General features: G+C 39.6%; 1 protein-coding gene across 1 annotated transcript; it reads left to right on the top strand.

The window, feature by feature from the left end:
* Window positions 1-1301: 1301 nt before the first annotated feature.
* On the top strand, window positions 1302-18364 carry LOC104470196 (dedicator of cytokinesis protein 8-like; the record flags this gene model as incomplete). The annotated part of the gene is made up of 11 exons (XM_010085032.1): window positions 1302-1354; window positions 2323-2425; window positions 6524-6699; window positions 9790-9861; window positions 14315-14438; window positions 14659-14871; window positions 15406-15491; window positions 16054-16120; window positions 16373-16522; window positions 17313-17393; window positions 18205-18364. Coding segments are annotated over exons 1-11 (1285 nt in total), but the record flags the coding sequence as incomplete, so codon positions are not given.
* Window positions 18365-18499: the final 135 nt, after the last annotated feature.

Raw genomic sequence — 18499 nt, 5'->3', positions numbered from 1 at the left:
GAGCCATCTTGAAGGCCCTCTGTTTGGTTCTCAGGTTTTCAAAACTTTCCGTGCTGATCTAACACCCACCTTTTCTCTCTGTTGGGGTAGCTGACTTGTGCTTTCAGTTTAGCATATTTTAGCAGCTGTGTCTTTGCTTTACTTATTCCTGGGAGATCCTGCCAATCATTTCTGAGTCGGTTCAAACCAACTTTGTTGTCTTCTGTTATTCTTACTGTATTGCTTCTCCCTTTCCCTTGTGATATGAAAAACATTATATCAATCAATTGAACTACTCCTAAACTTTTTGAAATTAACTTTTATAGATTACAGGCTTCTTCTTCTATCAGACTAATTTATTCTGCAAATTCTTTCTTTGAATATTGGGAAGCCTCTAGAACTTATCTCACTGATCTTGAGAAACGTATTTCCTCTCAGTTAGCTGGGCTTGCACAGGCTTTTACCAGACAGCAGTTTGGCCCTTCATCCACATGCATGCTTCCTTTTTTGCAGATGAAAATTCATACCATTTCCTGTTCAAAGAGTCTGATGACCCCATATCTGGTGTACTTCAGAGATATGTTACGTCATTGTTTACAGCAGCAACTTCTGCAAATACACTGTAACATAGTTTTTACATATATTAAACCAACATCTGCTGCTACAACTGTTGTTTACATCAGTAACAGATACTTCTGCACAGGATAGAAACTGACTCAGTGTGAAGTAAATAATAGTTTGGAATAATTTGAGTTTTGTGTTATACTTTGCTATGTACATTCATGATCAGAGATTATTTGTAGTGGGAAGGTGGAAAAAAAACCAACCTTGATATACAAGCAGCTTTCATGTTTAAAACAGGGCAAAAATAATATAAGGAAAGCACAGACTTCCTCGCTCTCCCCCTCTGTGGTTTCTTGCTTGTATAATTATGTAATCACCTTTAAAAAAAATCCCATTTCATCCTGTCTGATTTTTGGAATACCGATGCTGAATAGGAATTTCTCTTCCACATGGATCTTTTTTCTTTCTCTATAACTCTGGCTTTGCCCTCTCTGTAATTGCTGCTGCCTTCAGAATGGAGCAATGTCCCAGTCACACCTGGTGTGGCCTCTTGACCTGCAAGCAACTACTTGTTTACGCATCCTTTATTTTAGAAAACAGGGCAAATAACTTTAGTACCTTCTGTGAGGTGCCTGTTTCTTAACAGGGGCAGAACTGCATTCAGTGGAGTTTCAATTTTGCCATGCTTGTTAAGAAAAGCAGTAGTAAGAGATCAAGTGTCACATAGTAGGTGTAGTAGTCAGAGAAATCAGAACACCATGGCGGAGAGAAGGTGCAGACCAAACAGGCAAACTCTGTCCTGTGGCACCTGGTAATTCTAAATTGCCTATTAATGATTACTGGAGTTGGAGGAGTCTTAGACAGAAGGGAAATGCCTGTATGTCTGTGTTTTCCTGTTTCCCAGTGGGCTGCCCTGGTGAGCTGCAGATTTGGATTTTTTACTTGGAATCTGCTTAAGTGCATCTTGTTCTTTCAGAAATCTTGTCCTGCATGTTTATGGTAAAATTTATTGTAGATGTTTTGTTATTGTTTAATGGTTGATTATTCTTAAATCATAGGAAATATTAATTTATTTGTTTCCATGAAAAATGAGCAAGCTGCTCTGATTACTGAATTTTCAGATTGGGTACATTTCAGATTGGATCCCACATCACTCTGGGCTTTTGGAAGAATTCGGTACTGCCCTCTTTCTGCTCCCATTGAAATAAATTAATTAGCACTTAAGAAGTCTTTTCCTCAAATGTTCAGCTGATAAGTATAGGCTGATTTTTAAACTCATGTTTTGGTTTGTCTTGTGCTTTTCATGGCAGACTGCATTATTACCATAAGCCTGGGCTTTCATTGTTCAGTGAGTGGTCCTGTCTTGTTTTTACCCATTGGTTAATTACCAGTTCATTAAAATATTTGCATCTCTGATGTACATCCTTCCTTCTCTACTCTATTATCCTGTACCTTTGTTTTGCAGAAATGAATCTGGAAGTACTGTTGTACAGGTTGCAGTCCCACTTCACTTCAGGGCAAGGTTATTTCATAGCCTTTCCCAGTTGCGAAGACTACAATATAATGATAGAAATCTGTTGGAAGAGTGTCAGAATCTTAATTAAATAGGACCATAAATGAGGTTTTTTTGAGGTTTGCATCAACTAGAAAACGGGAGTCTAGACCGTCAAAATATGTTTCTAAACACTGTGACAGGAGACTAAATTGGCTTAAGCCTAGCGTTCAGAATTTGTATGTGGATAACTGTAGTTATAAGGGGTTTTCTCTGCTTAATTAAAGGCACTCCTCTGCAGAAATAAGAAAGCAATTTACTCTCCAACCAGGCTTTGCGCAGTTTTGTCAACGAAGCTTAAGTACCCCTGGCTTTTCTACTCTTCATCTGGTAAGTTCTGGGTTTGTCTTCTTTACACAGGTTTGGCATCTACATTGCATAATGTTTTTAGGGTAAATTAAGTGATCTTAAGCTAGTCTTGCTTTTCACTGGCTTCTTCCTGACGCTGTTAAAAAAAGACTCCCTGGTGAGCAAAGAAAATTATGCATTTGAAAGAACTGCAAAGGGTCTTTAGAGCCTGAAATAGACAGTCTTTCTGCATACCACTATAAATCAGAGTTAATTATTGAGTTTGGAGTATATTACATCCATGCCTTGCTGGAAACACTCACCTTCACCAAGTAAATGCATTGTGTGTTGTCACAGATGGTTTGCTAAAAGAGGTCAGTGAGTAAAGAGAAAAAAAGAAAGTCAGAGGCTCTGCTAGCATGGCTTAATACATAGTTTCCAGAGCCAGCAGCAGAGACAGCCACTGACTTGTTTTTCGGTGCTGTAGAGTAAGCACGGTAAGTAAGAAATGGCAAAGCATGCCCTCATTGGCATACACCCAATTGAGTCAATTGTTACATGAGTCTGAACCATCTTCAGCCTTCCATGTGCAATCCACCCCTGAAGAAGTCAGACCATATGACACTGCCCTTTACACAAAGGGAAAAACTGCCAGATCTTTTTAATTGCCTTTCAGGGGGATGGGTATTCTGCAAACATACTATGCCATAAATAAAACCGGATATGAATTTGATACGCTCCTGCTGCCTACCCTTTTATTTTTTTTTTTTTTTAATTTTTGTGAGAGCTGATAAGTAGATGCAGGAAAAGTCTTTGTGCACCAGTGATTGTGAAAAATGTAAAACACTAGATGTAAGCATTTACTTCCTGTGTGTCAGGGCCTCCCGCCACTACTCACTTCCTTAATCTGAAACGCTGTGGCGTTTTAACGTGTTCCTTGTGGTTGCTCAGCCTGAGAAGGCTAGGTCCTCTTCTACATGCAAACAACTACTTTTGCTCGAGAAGCTTGATAACATTTCATTTCCTGGGTATTAACGCCGTAGCTGCCATTTTGTGTGCTGTCACAATCTACATGCCTCTAATCCATCATCCTTAAAAAGGTATGTTTTCAGTAATGATATGTGGCATTTTCTGTAGAATAATTGTTTTGCACACAGGTATGATGTGTGAAAAGGGGTGTTGGCTTCTCAGTTGAAACAGTATCTCTGTTTCCTTCGATAATTTGCACCAATTGTTAAGGAGACCATTACCTTGCATTTGCATTTACCTTTTTTCACCATCTTTTTTACATTTGTATCTAATTTACAATAGTGAAAAGCACACATTTCCAGTCATTAAAGATTATTATTAACACTCCAACTAGGAAAAGTTAGAAGACATCATGAAATGCAATGTATTTGACTTGTCAGAATGGAAAAGTGTGATTTCTGAAAGGAAGTACAATGCTTAGTCAAAAATTAGATTGTATTAAGCAAAAATGTTTTGCATTACATCTTCAGCAACTGAAAAGATGTAATATGCTTTTGTATACTTTAAGCTGTATTTTACTTTAATCTTTTGTGAATTATTTTCTTTAGTAGATCTTCATATACATGCTATATATATATACTAACACATAATGTCTTACCCACTGGCAGTACAGTAAATGAACTTCAAGGATATTGTGCTCATAATTCATAAAAAATCAACAGCTAATTAAGATCACTATTTATTCATAGTGGTTGATTCAGTATGCTCAGCACTACACTAGGTACAAACAGTGCTTAACCTAAGAATTTATTAACAGCACAGTGTATTTCTTCAGCTGGCTGCCTGATGATGTGCCGAACTTACTGTCAGGTTTAAGTTTTCCCTTTGGATAAAAAGAGCAAAGAAAGAGGTATTTGCAGAGGTGTTTTCAGAAAATTCAATCAATCCCTTAAATGTACAGGCGGAGGGGTGAGCTTAGAGACTCTATTTGTGCAGAGAATAATATAGTTTCCCTACTTTTTGGGAACCTGTGGCTGGGGGTGGTGATTGGGTATAATTTCCAGGAGTATTTGCCACATCTATTTTTTTCAAAAGTTTAAATTGGCTTCCTTCTCCTAGAAGCTTTGAGCATATTTCTTCTAAATATGATTCACTTTCCACAAGATGTTTCTGGATTTTTATTAGCTGAATAACTGCCTCGTTTACATTTCCAGAACACTAAAAAGGCTCCAAAACTCATATTTACCACCGACCAGTGTTAACTCGTCTTCCTATCTACAGTGACTGACGTGGCATATTGTGTGTGAGACATTTTAGTTCAGAGTTACTCAGAGTTTTACCACTGTTGAGCACCTTTCTATGTTTTATAGATTGTGGAATTCCTCAGTGTCCTATTGAGCTAAAATTACTCACACGAGTGCAACACTGTTATGTGCAGAGATCACTTCATGCTCAGGTGAAAATCCTGTCAACTTCCATGAGGGCCTTGCATGAGTAGGACTTAGTAATAAAGAGTCAAGACTTCATGATTTTGGCCTGGAGATTTTATTTGTGGAGAACACTGGAGTATAAGTAGGATAGCTCCAGAATACATTAAATGAGACAGTAGTTGCAGTAGCATTTAATGTAAAGGCAAGGTTGATATCAGGGACATCAGGTGCCTTATTTTCCCCACCTCCATCATAGAGGTTGATGATCTGATCTATGTTCAGAAGGCAGTCTTGTGAAACATATTTAGGCTAATCAGTGCAATACAATCCCTGTTCTTTGCAGTCAAGGATGATTTGGTAGCTATTTTTTGCTAGAATTCTTTCACCTGGTAAATAACTTATTTCAGTGCTATTATTCTAATGCTCTGCTCTAACTATTTTTCTGTGTTCTTGCAGCACTGAGGTTTCCACAGCCTTTCTGGAAGTTGCAGAATATAAACTGTAGGTTTTCTAAATCTGTAGCTTTTAGATCTATTTCTTATTTGTCAAGACGATCAACAACATGAGATGCTGGTCTTTGTACTCAACTAGACAAATGTTTTGTTTTCTACACATATAAAAGCTATTTTTGTTGGCTATATAGCAAGTAAAATACTTCTAATATATGTGTACGTGGAACATTTCTAGGTAGCATATCAAACAAGATTTTCTGGTTTTGGGACTAAGCAGATGAAAAGAGCCAGGCAGCTTCATAGCATGTATAAGTGTCACATCTGGCACTTGTTGAACTTTGTTGTGGATCAGATGGTCTATGTGGGAACGGCTAATTAAATATTACCAAGTAGAGCTGCTCTCTATCAAGGTCCAATGCCATGTGCTGTAGAAATGGTGGATGTCTAAGGCTTGCAGAGATAACTTCAGTAGTTACATGTAGTCTTTTGTGTAGTCACTGTACTGATGCTTGAAAAATCCAATAAAATTCGAGCTGCAATAAAATGCAAACCAGTAACTCTTGGAGATGGAGAAAAATAATTTCTTCTGATTTTAGGTATATCTTGCCCTCAACTTTGTTTGGAGAAAAGCACATAGCATTTCTAATAGGCAGTACCTTTCAGGCACAGCACCTCAAATGAAAGGCATCTTTATCATGGCAGCCCTGGTGCTTGTACTTAGTACTTAGCTCAGTATAACTTCCAAGAGTTACTGCCTTGGCCTTGTTATTGTGAGTGCCTTTTGTCACATTTGCTATAGAGTCCACTGGCAATTCCCTGCCAGCTGGCCACTCCCTGTCACTATAATTTTGGTTACCTCCCCTAATTCCCTGTTGTTGCTGCTGCCTTTTTCATAACTCCGATTATGGATTGGACAAGAGGAACTGAGTGCACTTCATGAGAATCCAACAGAATATGTCTGAGGGCATCCAGGACATACTTCAGTCAGCCCACTTCTACCACTGTGTGTGAAAGCTCAATTGAGAAAATAGGTTCAAATTTGGATTTAGTTGCAGTACCTTCCTTTTTTTTTTTTTTTTTAATTTCAAAACTTTTCTCTCTTTGTCCCCTTTCTTTTTTCAGCTAAAAGTTTCATTTAGCAACTTTTCCTTACATTAAATGAAGTGGCACTGTGCATAAGATGTTTAAGACAAATGGGACAATGACAAGAAGTAAATAAGTAATCCTAAATTACACTAATTCAAAAAACCCCTTCTGTTGCTAAAATAACTCTTTATTTGTTTCATTAGCCTTCCTTTTATGACGTAGTCGACCCAGTAGATTTTGAAGGCTTCCTAATGACGCGACTGAACAACTTGGACCCAGAACTAGCACAAGAGCTTGGTGATTTTCCCGAAGATGACTTGGACATTGTCTTTACACCCAAAGAGTGTAGGACTTTGCAACCATCTATGCCAGAAGATGGGTAAGGAGACTTTCTCTCTCTCTGAAATGGTTCAGGTTTAAAAATAGTTTTGAATATGTCTATCCAGACACCTCACTCTGCCATCCCTCAATCCGTCCATTATGCACTTGCTGAACTTTAAACATTTGAACTTTGCCATTGATTCTGTCAGGCCTGTTTGCAAACTTAAAATTATGCAAGCATTTAAGTGACTTCCTGAGCTAGCTGGTAGCGCCAGAAGTGAGCTAGGCATAGACTAGGAAGAAGAGGAAAGAAGGGCAGGAAGGTAGTATGAAAAATATTGTGTAGCTGTGATCCTAGAGGTGGAAGTTGATTCTGATCATATGGTAAGCATAGGATTGATTTTTTCCCTTTTTTTTTTTTTTTTTTTTTGGCCAGTGATGTGTTACATTCAGCAGATTCCCAAGCATCTCTTAGTACCTTTCTTGCTTAAATGGGGGGAAATAGTTCACACTTCACAATGTTTGGGGGAAGAAAAATGTGTTAGTTTCTAGTGTAGGAGTCACATTTGGTTCCAGATTGACGTTAATTAAATAATTAGGAAAGTTTCCACTATTTTCACCAGCTTTTTAGATCAAAACACATAGCATGTGTTGATACTGGTGCTCAGCCATCCTGGAAATATTTAAGCTGATAAACAGGCAAACTATGAGCAACAGAATTTTTTAGAATGAGAAAAAGGGATGTATTGGAGAGATTTGTGACGTGGTTTAGGAGAGTCCTATGTATTGTGTACAAAATACTCTTCAAGGATTTTTTTGCTGTAAATGTAACTTCAAGTAGAACCACAAAGGCCTGTTGAATTTTGAAAGCAGTAACAGCCAGACAAACGTGAAGTCAGCACCAGTTTAGCCCCAGACTGCTATGTCTGCAAAGAGAGCTAACTGTCCAACATGTTTGGGGTGGGGGGCTGGGTCTTTCCAGTACATTCAGTAAATGGCTGGCACAGTCTGTGTTCCCTGCTGTGCTGAACCTGAACGCTGAAAGGACAAACAGGATTAGTTTATGGTGTTCTGGCTCGCAGGGTAGACCAGCATCCCTCTCTGTTCCTGCCAAAATTGTTACAGCCTGCTCTAGTTTATACCATCCAGTTGTGTGAAGTAGAGCCCTGTACAACAACTGTATTTGTTCAGTGTTTTCTGCCTAACATACCAAAGGCAATGAGACTAGGATGGAACCACAGTTGATATTATTTTTGCCAGGTGTCGACTAGCTGTGAGCCCCTCTCACTAAGCAAGTTCTCAGTCTGCAAGCTCCTTCTTGGCCCAGTGAGTCTCAGGAGGCTGAGGAGAGCAAAGTGCATAGAGGAGGTGCCCCACATGGTCACCTGAGAACTCTTTGAATCATACAGCTCCGAGGGATTTTGTAATTTTGCACGAAAGGTGTTTTTCATTTGAAGTCACTCACAGAAGATGTTCCAATCTTTATAATGAATTCTTGTTTTTGTATGGATTGGGGAAAGGGGATGGATGTAGGAGACAGTGAATATTTTGGTGTTTGAAATTCCCATTTAGTTAAATGATGCACAAAAGTGGAAAAAGTTATCCATCTTTGAAATGAGATTTAAAAGACAAGATGACCATTTCTCTCCAATACACACATATTTCCAAGGTTGCTCACGAGCATGCCTGCTATTTCAAACAGCAGTTATCTATTTGTTTTTTCCGCTAGGAGAATGTGTAGACTCACACTGTACAATCAGGTTTTGGCCTGATTTGCACAAGTGACATTAAGGGTTTTGTAATGAATGGGTCTCTGGCAAAGCTCGAATAGTCAATAACAACAAATATGCTTTCAGCAGACTTTTTTACACAGCAGCTTCCCATTTAGCCATGCACACTGCTGCTGTCAGTATTAATGCCTTCAGAGAAAAACCTGGTCAAAGATGTCAGGGTATATTAGGGAAGGTGAGAGCACAGGAGGGGCATGCACCAAAGATTCGCCGCAGGCAGTGCAGTCTGTAGTGTCTTCCTTCATGAGAGCAGGAAACAGATACCACGAACCAAATTGAGTTAACATGCTGGCTGCTTACAACATATATCCCATCTGAAGCAGGTGCAGGAAGTGACCATGTGGTGTGCCAGTCCACCTGTGGCAGGGGCACACAGGAGGCTGGTATCAGCCAAGCCTCTGTCCTGCAGTGTGTGTGTGAACCCAAATCGGTTGTTACCTGGTGTTGGTAACAGGTTGCAAATCTGTTAAGAGTTATGGGTGGAAAGAGCTAAAAAAGTATCATACCTTTCACCCATTCTTGCATTGCTTGTGTATCCTACTCTTTTACTTGCTTGGATCAGAGGAAGTAACAAGTGATTTTGGTATAGCTCACTGAAATTTTTTTAGAACAGGGGTAGGGGAATTATGCAACAACATCATGACAGAAGATTCATGGACATCAACTTTAGCTTATAATATTTCAGTTCCAGTAAGCATCCAGTCAACCAGGCAGCACTGACAACTCCCTACATTAAGGGACACTTGGTTAAAAATCATAAAATTAAATTATAACATATTTGCAAAACTTAAAGTTTTCTTGTGCTCTCTGCATATAAGCTTTGGGTCTCTTTTTAGAATTTTCCCCATTTCTATGAGCAAGAGAAAATTATGCCAAAAACATACAAGAGACAATGTATTTGCGAAAGTCCAGGAGCTGAGGCCTCTGGAAAAATACGTCTGTATGTTATGACTTGAAATCAAGTTTTGAAAATCACAAATATGGGTACCTGGTATAATTTCTTTTCTTTTGCAGTATTTTGTGACATTATCAGTCTTATGTTCATGAAATGTATAGTGTGGCAAATGGTTACCTCTATTAAATCTATGCTTGCTAGTTTATAAACACAGCAACAAAAACCTGCATGAGAAAATTCATGCAGTGCATATATTTCTTTAAACCTTAAACAATAATTTATCAGTAAAATGAATATACAGGAGAGGACTAATAGAGGGGCCTTTAGAACTGACGAAGGCCCCTCTATCAGTCCTCTTCCGTATATTCATTTTACTGCTAAATGTTCAGATGCTGTTTAGATAAGTTTCTTTAACGTATGAGCTAGGTACTAAAATATTTACAATGTGTTGCTTTTTCCCCAGGGTTGAACTGGACTCACATGTCAGAGACTGTGTTCAAACCTATATCCGGGAGTGGCTGATTGTGAATCGAAAGTAAGCTATGTACAAGTAAATAAAAGAGAAAATACCTTGCATCTTATTTGACAGAGAGGAGATGTATGCTGTTACAAGTAGTCGTAAGGAATAATTATTTGAATCAGTGACTGAAGACAAGAACTGACTTTTCAGTAATTTATTTAACTATATTGTTTTGCTTGAGATGGTGGGCTATAGCTAAATATTGTTGCATATGCTTCTTAATTATTCAGGCATTCTGGGAATTAATAATGAAGACATTTATGTCAACTGTCATTAATGATAATTTCTATAAATCCAAGATACTGCAGTTATTGTGCTTCCTGTTATTCTTAGGAGGCAGTTAATTGGTGAGCATGGTATACTTGTTAGGACATTAACTTCAGAGATAGTGAAGCTTACTTCTTGAATGCTTATGGTGGTTAAAATTTCTGTGCTGTAAGTTTGTGAGCAAATTACAAATGAACTCATTATTTTCCAGTTTGATTCCTCGGCCATGTGGTTTTGTGTTGGTCTCTAAGCTTGATTCCTTGCTTTCTAGTTCCATAATCCCTTTCTAATCTGGTTGATCTCCATTTTAAAGGCACAGGTTAGTTATAAATATTAGCAGCCATTACTTTTGTTGTCTGAATACTTTACTCACCTGATAGTTGGAATACTTTTAGAGGTGCCAGTCTAAATGTATTCATAGCCAAGTGTGCTGTTTCTTCTTAGGCCAAAGCTGTTTCTTCTCTCCTTATTTTTACCCTCTGTGCATATAGATAGACAGCGATCATACACTACCTCAGTTTTTAAATTGCTGGGCTAAACAAGCCACAGTCTTCTAGTCTCACCTCATTCCGTAGTAGCTCTGCTCAATATATATGCTGTGAGTAGCTTATCCTCTGTCTCAACCACTTATTCCCTTTTTCCTTTCTCCTCATATCTCACACCGGAGGAATAATTCTGGCTTTTTAAGTCCTGTATAAGGTCTAACTCAGTTTGAGTTTTGACAGTTTTCACTTTGTCCCTTAATACCAGGCTTTTAATAGAGACATGTTTGCTGTCTAGTCTTTTGAAGCCTTTCGGGCTCTTCACTTGGTACTTAACGTAGTTTTTATGATTATGTTTTTCAAATCCTGTAATTTCCCAAAGAAACACAGCTTCTAAAACTTAGAATTTCTGGTTGGACAGCAGGACATTCAGATAATCATTGCAAGCAGAAACAAGAAGAATTTCTACTTGTGAATAAATTTCCAGATGCTACCAGAATATGCCTCTGCACTGGAAACTACTTTTTCAATGAAAGGTCAAGACTCTACACACTGTACAGTTGACACAGTTGTATTGTGAAGGTGCACTTTCTGGTTTTATTACATGTGTTGCTGAAATAACCATTTTGTGCTAATTTTGATTTGTGCTAGTTTGCTATTTGATCACACTAAAAGGAAAGATAACAGGGATAAAGATAACATTTATATGCTCTTCATTTTCCCCTCCATGCCCTGAAAATTCAACGTGGTCTGATTTCTAGTAGTGTTTGAAAACAAAAGGGAGTGATAGTAGCAAACAAACTAGGATTATGTGCTTTCCCAGTAGTGATAGATTGTATTTGTGGGTGTATTAGAGTAACATCCATATTTTACATCAGTAAGGGATTTCTGCATTTGGGGTTAGTGTAATTCAACACACAGAATTGGACTTGTAGCCATTACAAGTGACTTCATATCCATGGGGTTTTGTTTTTTTTTTTTCCAATTTTGTTCCATTCCATGTATTAAAGTGAAGGGAACTCTCAGCTAGGGCTTTCTGTATGTGTGTGTCTGACCTCAGACCCATAGGGATGTGCTGTGCCAGTGGAGCTCGCCTGCTTCCCCATCACCCCCTCTTGTTCTTCAGAAAGAGGTTTTTGGAGCTCTGTTTTTCTCTACCACTTCCTGTTCATCCCCTTCTGTGCTCATGCCCTGTTCTTGAGAAGCAGCAGTAGCAGCCTGTGGTGGAGTGCTGGCACATTTGCTGCCACTTCATTGTGCCCCTTCGCCCACCCTTGCTGCTCTCTGTTTTTTTGACCTGATGTGCATCAGCAGTCAGTGTGTTATGGGTTGACTCCTGGTGTCATAAAGGAATTGCGTTGTTTAATTGTGCAGCTTGTGCAGGCATGGAGCAGCCACTGCGGGTTATTAAGAGACTTCCTCTGGGTGTGCTGATGAAATTGATTCAGTTCTCAGAACTGTTCCACAGTGAGTCACTAAAAATAAGTTAGGGGGTTTTGTAGGCTCTCCACCTGCATCGCTCAGAGCACGGGCGCTAGCTCTTTCACACAGTGCTGTTCTGAGCGCGCTGTGAAGAGCCAGTGTGCAGCTTTGTCTGCACACACGAGTAGCAAGCAGTAAAGTGGGAGAGGTGAAAAATAGAACGTAGCTATTTTTGCACTTATGTGTGCTTGTAGAAATGTGAATGGAGCTGTAGAAATACATGTACATGAAAAGATTTGTTGGGTGTTTTACTATCTCATTCATTCAGGTAAGGCAAATTTGCATTCAGAAACTTTATTGAGTAGTTGAGTCTGAGGTAAACATGATGAAGGACCCTGTCAAAGAGCCGAGCTTCAATGGCTGTGGCTAACAAAGCAAGCAAGTTAAAGAACAAGACAGTGTAAAAGATGCTGCAGTGTTACCTAAACCCGTGATAAATTGTTACTGGGAGTCATATTGTACTTGAAAACTATTCTCAAAACAGATATGAGAGAAAGAAAGGCATCTGGAGAGGTGTGAGAAAAAGCAGTCATAGAAAGCTTTCCATTGTTTTGAGAAAGGCTGAAAAAACTGTAGTTGCTACTTGGGAGATGAAGATTTGTAGGACAGGTTGCTGAGTGTGTGGTCTGGTGAGCTATGGATAATGAGAGGACCATGTAAGTGACTTTCATCCATTTGTGGATGCGGAGGTTCAGAGCAGCAGAGCAAAGAGACTTCAGTGGGTGGCACAAGGAGAGGTGGTCCTTGTGCCCCAGGGTGGAGAGATATGCGAGAGAGGGGCTGGACACGGCTGAGAGGTCCGCGTGTTTTTGTCAGAGGCTGAATGGGAGGCTGGTTCCTGTGCCTGTCAGTTTCTCCTTTCAGTTGTCCTTTGCTGCTTTTCCTCGTCCAATTTTCCAAATGCAGTGTGGCCGTTAAACTGAAATGTGTGGTAAAAACAGGGTTTAGCCTCTTGGTGAGTTTTAATATCTGCTATGCTTTTAAAGATAAATAAAGAATATAAATAAATTTTCCAGGAATACTTTAGGGGAAAGACATTTATGGTGTAGCTTGTACCTCACAGGAAAAGTGTGATCTCAGGTAAATAAATCCATTAATTGTCTGTTTGCCACTGGAGGTAGTGATAAAAAAATGAAGGAAACCTCTTTTGGATGCTGAAATATCTTCAAATAAATTTGGACAGAATTTCTATCTTTCATCCTAGGTGATTAAGGCAGTTCCAAAACAAGGTCACATCCAAGGAGAGCAGGGGTTGTATGTTTTATGACTTCAGTTTTCATTTGCAGTGAGCTGGTAAACAATTAAAATGCAAACGATTAAAATTAAAACACATTGGAGCATATAGTTCACTTACTCCCGAAGTGTAATAAAAAGGTGTCTCCCTGCTCAATAATTGCTTATTATGGCAGCTTTATGAAGGTACTCAAGTGTTCAGATGTTGCTTTAGGAGTGTCATGGAAAGCAAAATGAATAAAGTAGGATACTGTAACTAAGGAGGCTGATTACAGAAAGGTCATCACAGGATTTAATGAATTGCATACTAAAGTGGAAGAACTAGAGCTCTGGATGCATCTAGTATCTTTTTTTCAGGGTAGGTTGGAGAGGCAGGTTTTTTCCATGTGTTCACAGAAATGTAACTTGAAATTGATACCTTACCGCAAAGTTTTGAGAAGCTGCCAGCAGAAGGGGTTAAATTGTGTAATGGCAATAGCTCTCTTTAAAAAGAGGCACTGTTTGAAAGGTGTAGATTGTTGTATGTGATTAACTTGGGAGACAGCTAGATCCAGGACATACTTTGGACATGCTTTGGACAAAATGACATTTCAGACAAGCTCTTTGATGTATAATTGCAGGAGCAAAGAGCCAGCCAAGAGATAAGCAATCTCGATCCATGGTCTTAAGGACATTGAAATAATCACAGTGTCTAATGAGGAGCTCAGATTAATTTGTACCTAGGTCAGATTTTTCTGCTGTCTCAGGCTGACAGTCTGTGCAAAAGCGATGTGAGTGAATTTTCTTCCTTTTAAAATAATTTTTAATATACATGATAGAGTTGCAGTGATAAAACAATTAAACTTGTGAAATGCCACATTTTTGCACAAAAGCTGTGCTTTGCTGCCCTTTTGCACAACAATAATTTCTAGCCACTTTACTGTTTTTTTAATTTGTCTTTTCTGCCTATTTTCCCTTAACTCCCCTGGCGCTGTCCTGACTTGCTTGGCGTTCCTCTGCGAAAGGAGCCAAGGGAATGCAGATACTTGTAGCCTGAAAAACAAGGGGTCCCGAAAAGATTTTCACAAGACGCTTCAAAAACAAACATTTGAATCGGAAACTCTGGACTCGGGCGATGCAAACTTTCAGGTACGCTTCTGCTCACTTTGGTTAAAATGATCAAATACAGCAGCTTTCCTCCAAGGAAGCACCCTAGGGTCTCTGTAATGGCGTGAAGTGGAGAGCTGTGCTTGCCATTAGGCCTTATGGCAGAGGCGGCATTAAGGTCCTCTCTGCCAGACAAGCAAGAGACACTTCATGACGCCCACATCTCCAAGCCACACCTCGCCATTTTGTTCTTTTCCAGCAGGCAGGGCCCCGACACATCCACGCACCCCCTGAGGAGGCCTCGAGGACGACCCTCGCCTCCTCTGACTTCGACCTGCGCAGCCTGCAGCCGGACCCCCGCCTGGAAAACCTGCTGCGGCATGTCAGCGCGGAGGAGTTCGAGAGGCAGAACGAGGAGGCGCGGCGCACCAACAGGCATGCTGAGCTCCTCGCCCTCTACCCCTCCGTGGATGAGGTGAGCTCGGAGGCTGGCTGCCCTGCAAGCCTTCCTGGGCTGGCTATCCCACCATATTCAAGGTTAAAGGGGCACTGCCATCGAAAAACAGGGTTTGTGTCCTGGAGACGTCTCCCTTGGATAATGACATGGTGAAGGCACCTCACTGTGGGCTCCTGTCAGCTGTCTTGGACATGCATCCAGGTGGTTGTATTTTGACTCAAGCTGTTGCCTGAGACTTTGTTACACCCATGTTGGTGGGGGCCAAGCCCTGTGCTGGTGGCACGCTTGTGTCGGGGTGCTACCCTTTGCTGCAGTGCTTGTGGGGTGGCCGGAAGTGTAAATATTGAATGTAAATGCCAGATGGGGGTCAGATGTCTAAATATTTTGAAATATAAATCAATTTTCTTTCATCTCTGAAGAGAATAAATGCCTGCTGGCCCGGGAAAGGTGCTGGTCTGTAGCAGTGGCCCAGTTAACGTCACGTAATGGTTTTATGTATGTAAATTTACAGTGTTTTAATTGAGCATGACTAGAGTAACTGTTTAATGACAGGAAGATGCAGTGGAGATACGGCCGGTGCCGGACCGCCCAAAGGAGCATCTGGGCAACAGGATGTTGGTGAAGCTGCAGACTCTAAAGTGAGTATCCTTCACAGGCCTCGCCCACAGTTTCTCAGTTCGTACCAGTGCACTGCTGCGCCCTGCCACTCCACTGTAGGTGCCCGGTTCCGCAAGTGTTTACATGCTTGCTTGTTCTTTCTTAGTGTAGCAAAGGACTATTTCTATCTATCATTACAGAAGTCTTTAACTTGTCAGGTTGAAAAGGAATTGGGAATGTGCCCAAATGATATATTTCCAGCTAACTATATTGGTCTCCATACATGCTACTGGACTTAGTAAACAGAAAAAAATTCAGGAAAGGTATGATCAGTTTTAATTGATATATGAGATCACCTTTCTGACAAATTCAGAAAATACGTTGCATACAGTTTTCTTTCCCTCTTTTCCCCTTGAAATAATCTAGTAAAATGCACTAATAAAAAAATCCTCCAGGCTTTGAGAGAGCTGAGGTCTGGAACTAAATATTTCTCCTTATTTTCTAATGGAAGTGCCAGTCGAAATATAGTCCTTTTGGTTTTTTATTATACAGAGTCATAAGAGTACAGTATTAATCAGTGTCCTGTGTGTCTTTCTTTAACAGGTTTGATATAGAGATCGAACCTTTGTTTGCATGCGTAGCTCTCTATGATGTAAAAGAAAGAAAAAAGGTAGGTGTGCATACAGTATTTTTGTTCAGTTGGCTTGGGTTTTTATCTCTGGAGTACTAATTTAGGAACACTTACCAAAAAATGCAACTTTTTCACATATGCAGTCTGATCCAGGATTCTTTTTATTCAGTCAAAGTCACATGCTTGCAGTTGTTAATTTTGTAGTTCTAGGTAGTGCTTTTCACTTATTTTAAAATAAAATTTTGATGGACTTTCACTTTGCAATACATTTTAATTCTTTTTCTTTTCTAGATCTCAGAAAATTTTCATTGTGACCTCAACCCCGATTCATTAAGAGGATTCTTGCGTTCTCATACACCCTCTGTTGACTTGTCTACTCAGGCAAGATCAGCAGTATTTTCTGTCACTTATCCCTCATCAGATATATACCTAGTAATAAAGGTATGTTACAGTGCTACTTCAACATCATTCTTCCTGTTCCTGGCTGTGCCTGTTTCTGGAGCTGACAAACATGAGTTTCCTGTAGCTGAGATTAATTCTGATAGTTTTTATTAGTATGTGTGCAGGTGTCCACTGCTGTATCCCACTCCCAAGCTAAGAAGCTATATTGATACCCTGTGTTCTAGTTCTACTAAGTATGTAAGCTGTGGATGGCCCATGCCCGGAGGTGTTCAGAGCCAGGTTTGAGACTTTGAGCAAACAGATCTAGTGGAAGGTATCCGTGCCCATGGCAGGAGAGTTGGAACTAGATGAACTTTAGTGTCCCTTCCAACCCAAACCATTCTACAATTCTGTGATTCCATGATTTAGAATTTCCTCTCTCTGTCTAAAGGAAATTTAAAGTAGAGTGAAATAACCCATTTTTAAAAATTGTGATTACATTCTGTGGAGGTTTTTTGGCTTGTTTTGTGCACTTTCCATCATTTTCTTTATTTAATTCTGAAACCAAGTTAGCCTGAACCTCTTCATTTGGAACATATTAATTTTCCTGATTTCAGTGAAAATGCAGTAGTACCTGATTGACCATGTTGTCACATATATATTTTCTGCTTTCTAACAAAGCAGATGGAAAACTAGGAGAAGATTTAGTATTGGTTACTCCATAAAGACAGTTTTAAGAACTTTATATTGAGCATTTGGGCAGGCTCTTTTGTATTGCTAGAGAAGCAACATGTTACTATTTGGGTGATATTTTTTCTTTGTGAGTGTCATATTATACTGCTTTTTGTAGATAGAAAAAGTGCTTCAGCAAGGAGAAATCGGAGACTGCGCAGAACCCTACATGGTTCTTAAAGAAAGTGAGTCTGGCAAGGTAAGTAAATAGCTATAGTGTTTAGATAAAAGATTGTATGCACAAGAGAAAAACAGAGAAAGAACAGACCTTTTTGAGCAGGACAGAATCCCAAGAACATTGGGGAGGAAGACAGCTGGTGCATCCAAGGTGCAAGCAGTCTGGTGTCTGTGACCAACAGGAAAAAGTAATGAGACGGCAAGGTGCACTTTCAATACCACCCCCTTTGGAAATCAATACTGGCAAAGTCTTGAGTCCTGAAGCAGATAAGGGTGAGCAAAGGAGATGACAGTGCAATGTGGAGTTAGCATAAATATTTGTACCTCAGAGACATGTTATTGATTTGGATGGGTAAATAACCTGTTGTGATGTGCACATGTCCAATTCAGTGCTGTCATTCATAGATCACGAGCTCTGTTCAAGGAATTAATGGTCATTTACCTCCCTAGAGCAGACTGACAATATTTGCTGGACTTCCACCTGTCTCTCACCTTTAGAATATTGCAGTCAGCAGAATATTGTTTCTGTATCTGACAAAGGAAGTAGAACCTGCTAATATTTCATGGTGATTGTTCATCCTGGGCTTGAGGGTCACTGCAAAAAGATCTGCATTCTCCTTTTCTATTATGAAAATGAACTCATTGAAAAGAAATGAGAAGTGAATGTACAAATCAAAACAGCTATGATCCTAACAGTGATCGAGCAAGAAAACATGAGATACAAGAATGCACGTTATTTACTGAACTGTAAATACGTAGTTTCCATTTCTTATCTATAGTAGCATTAAAATAACTGATTGCTTTTTAAACACTCATTATTTTCTTTGTCGTAGACGAAAGAAAAGATTGAAAAACTGAAAGCCCAAGCTGAATCCTTTTGTCAGCGGTTGGGGAAATACAGAATGCCATTCGCCTGGATTCCCATAAGCCTAACTAATTTCTTCAACCTTTCAACACTTGAACGAGAAATACCTGAGGCCGAAGGTTTAAACGGTAGTTGTCTAACTTTTCTAACTAATGCAAAAAGACTCTTCCGTAGGACTGTGCATAGGAAACAATGGCATTCACTCTGGCATCAAGATCAAACTATAAATACACACACACAGACACAGAATGTTAGAGATTGGA

This window comes from Pterocles gutturalis, unplaced genomic scaffold (genome assembly GCF_000699245.1).
Source record: "Pterocles gutturalis isolate BGI_N339 unplaced genomic scaffold, ASM69924v1 scaffold28035, whole genome shotgun sequence".
NCBI lineage: Eukaryota > Metazoa > Chordata > Aves > Pterocliformes > Pteroclidae > Pterocles > Pterocles gutturalis.
Note: the sequence above shows the minus strand (reverse complement) of the source record. Positions and strands in the feature narration are given on the sequence as shown.